Genomic DNA, 2,383 nt, shown 5'->3' with positions numbered 1-2,383 from the left:
ACAACTCAACCTGCTTTTTCACCACAGATGTATTGGTTCCTACCAGAATGTTGACATCTCCTTTCATTACAGGATCGGGACAGACCAGCACAAGTGCATCTATGGATCCTGCCACTCCTGCCACAGATCCTGGAAACTCCAGCCTTAGAGTCAAACAGCCATCGTATGGGTACCGCTCCATGCTCAATCCCCATATCTCCAAATTCTCTATTGGTATCAATGGCAGATGCTTTAGGTATTTCTCATAGAAAGATCTGTACAACAGAGTGACTTGCGATCCACTATCCAGCAAAGCCTTTGCATAGATCCCTTCCACCTGGATAGGAAGAACAGAGCTAGGTCCCACTAACTCGCTCAGAAGAACTGCTGGCTCAACTTTAACTCTTTTGCACTTTGTGGAACGTGTCTTTCCCGGAGCTTCAGGCCGTTCCTCTACTGAGCCCCGGAGAAGTTTCCCGATGACTGTCTCATTCTGATGAGTCGCTGGTTTACTTTCCTGAGATTTTCTTCATTTGTACAGTCGCGCTTTAGATGCCCATCTTCTCCACATCTGTAGCAGAAGACATTAGCTTTGTTCACTGGTCTGGTTGGTGTTTTACTCTCTGCAGTTGCAGCTAGACTGTGCATAGCAGGACAATCATGGGTTACAGGTTCTTTGGCTGCAGCTGACAAGCGTGACACCTCATTTTTCAGCCCCCTAATCTCTCTTTTCAGCTTCTCTACTTCTGAGTCGTCACGATTAGTGTTAGCAGATGACTCCTTCTTGGCAGAGGACACTGCAGTCATGGCTACATTAGGCTGTAACAAACTCCTACTGTTCACCATATTTTCTTCTTCTCTCACCTCCTTCATTAACTCATTGAAAGAAGGAGGAGCACACAGCTTATGGGTCATCCTCAAACGCATAGCCACCAGGTCACTTGAAAGGGCACCTCTGACTATCTGCTGCATTCGAAGATGATTCAGGGCAGAATACTCTATGCCCTTTTTCCTCAGCATACTGTGCAGCATCCTGTCCAGCCTTAGTATGTAGGTTGAGAGCTTCTCTCCCTCATTCTGGTAAGTGCTCCGAAACTTTAGCATCAAATCTGCAGCATCATCAGTAGTCCCAAACGCCGACTCTAGCACACTAAAATAGTCACTGAATGTAGCTGATGGGTTTCCGGTCTTTTCAAACCTAACAATATCTGCTGCAGGACCTCTGAGACACTCTACTAGTCTCTGCTTCTTGACATTATCAGAACACTGCCATTCCTCCAGAATGTGGGTAGTCTGCTCCACCCAGACCTCATACTCGTCTTCCCCAGGAGGAGTTGGTATGAACCCGGAGAAAGGACGCAGCTTTCTATATCCAACTCTCTCCTCAGATGAAGCCACATGACACGTTTGGACAAGGGAGTTTATGGCATCAACGAGCTTAGTGTTGAGGTCAGGCGCAGGGGAAACAAAACTTGGGATGTCAGCTAATGATTTCCCCTCTTTTTGGAGAAAAGAGATCAACTTAGTCTGGAACTCTTCTTCCCTACTCTGTTTAGGAGTTTCAGCTGCAACACGAACAACCTGTGTGTACCAGGGACCCACTTCAGGTCCTCCAATTTCTGCAGGAATCTGGGAAATGTTACCAGCTACTTCAGTCAAAACAAACTGACATTTCTTAGTTTTATCAGAGCGACGATCAAGCACTTTGCATTTCCCAATCCCCAGAACAGCGTCCAGCTCATTATAGACTACTCTGTCTTCACAGTCTGTAGGCACATTTCTCAGAATAAGTACTCTGCCCAGCTCAACATCTTGCTCTCTGCACCATGCAACAATCTCACTAACCTCCATTTTACCTCCTTGCGTAACCAGCTAGTACGTGTGCAAAGAAAAGAGAGAAGGAAAAAAAAATTAATAGCTGTTAAACATTAAAATTCTCTAGACAGAATTATCAAAGAATTACTGTACACACTTAAATCACTTCCAATTTTCTTTCCACAGAAATTCACAGCTTCTGAAAATACAATCTGAATAATCTGAAACAATCCCGGACGAGCCCCCACAAATGTAGCCCTCTCCTGCTGAATGGCTCAAATGCTAAGGATGTCTAGGGGAAGTTTTCATAAAACCAGAAATAAAATTTTGGGTGAGAGTTACATCTATTAATTGTCACTAGCTGTTTACATTTTAGTAATGACAGACCTTAAAATACAACCCAGGGTCTCAGATATCAGTATGAAGTGCTTACAATTAAACAGAGTGTGGAAGTGCCTGTATGCTGTGTTTCTATTGCATAATGTAAATTTCCAATCTCACTTAAATTTCTCAACTGTACACCAAACAACCAATCATTAAATCTTTCTTCACAGGAAGATCACAAGACAAAAAGATTGTCAACAAACCT

At 43.8% G+C, this 2,383-nt stretch overlaps 1 protein-coding gene across 1 annotated transcript; it reads right to left on the bottom strand.

Moving 5' to 3' along the window:
* Nucleotides 1–432: 432 nt before the first annotated feature.
* LOC306888656 (paraneoplastic antigen Ma1 homolog) lies at nucleotides 433–1,830 on the bottom strand (the record flags this gene model as incomplete). The annotated part of the gene is made up of 1 exon (XM_079447086.1): nucleotides 433–1,830. The coding sequence occupies one exon, from the start codon at nucleotides 1,828–1,830 to the stop codon at nucleotides 433–435; it is 1,398 nt and encodes a 465-aa protein (XP_079303212.1).
* Between the last annotated feature and the right edge of the window lie 553 nt (nucleotides 1,831–2,383).

The sequence above is a fragment of the Barbus barbus genome (genome assembly GCF_936440315.1).
Source record: "Barbus barbus genome assembly, chromosome: 22".
In the NCBI taxonomy this organism is placed as follows: Eukaryota; Metazoa; Chordata; class Actinopteri; order Cypriniformes; family Cyprinidae; genus Barbus; species Barbus barbus.
The sequence above is the reverse complement of the archived record's forward strand: the minus strand, read 5'-3'. Positions and strand labels throughout refer to the sequence as shown.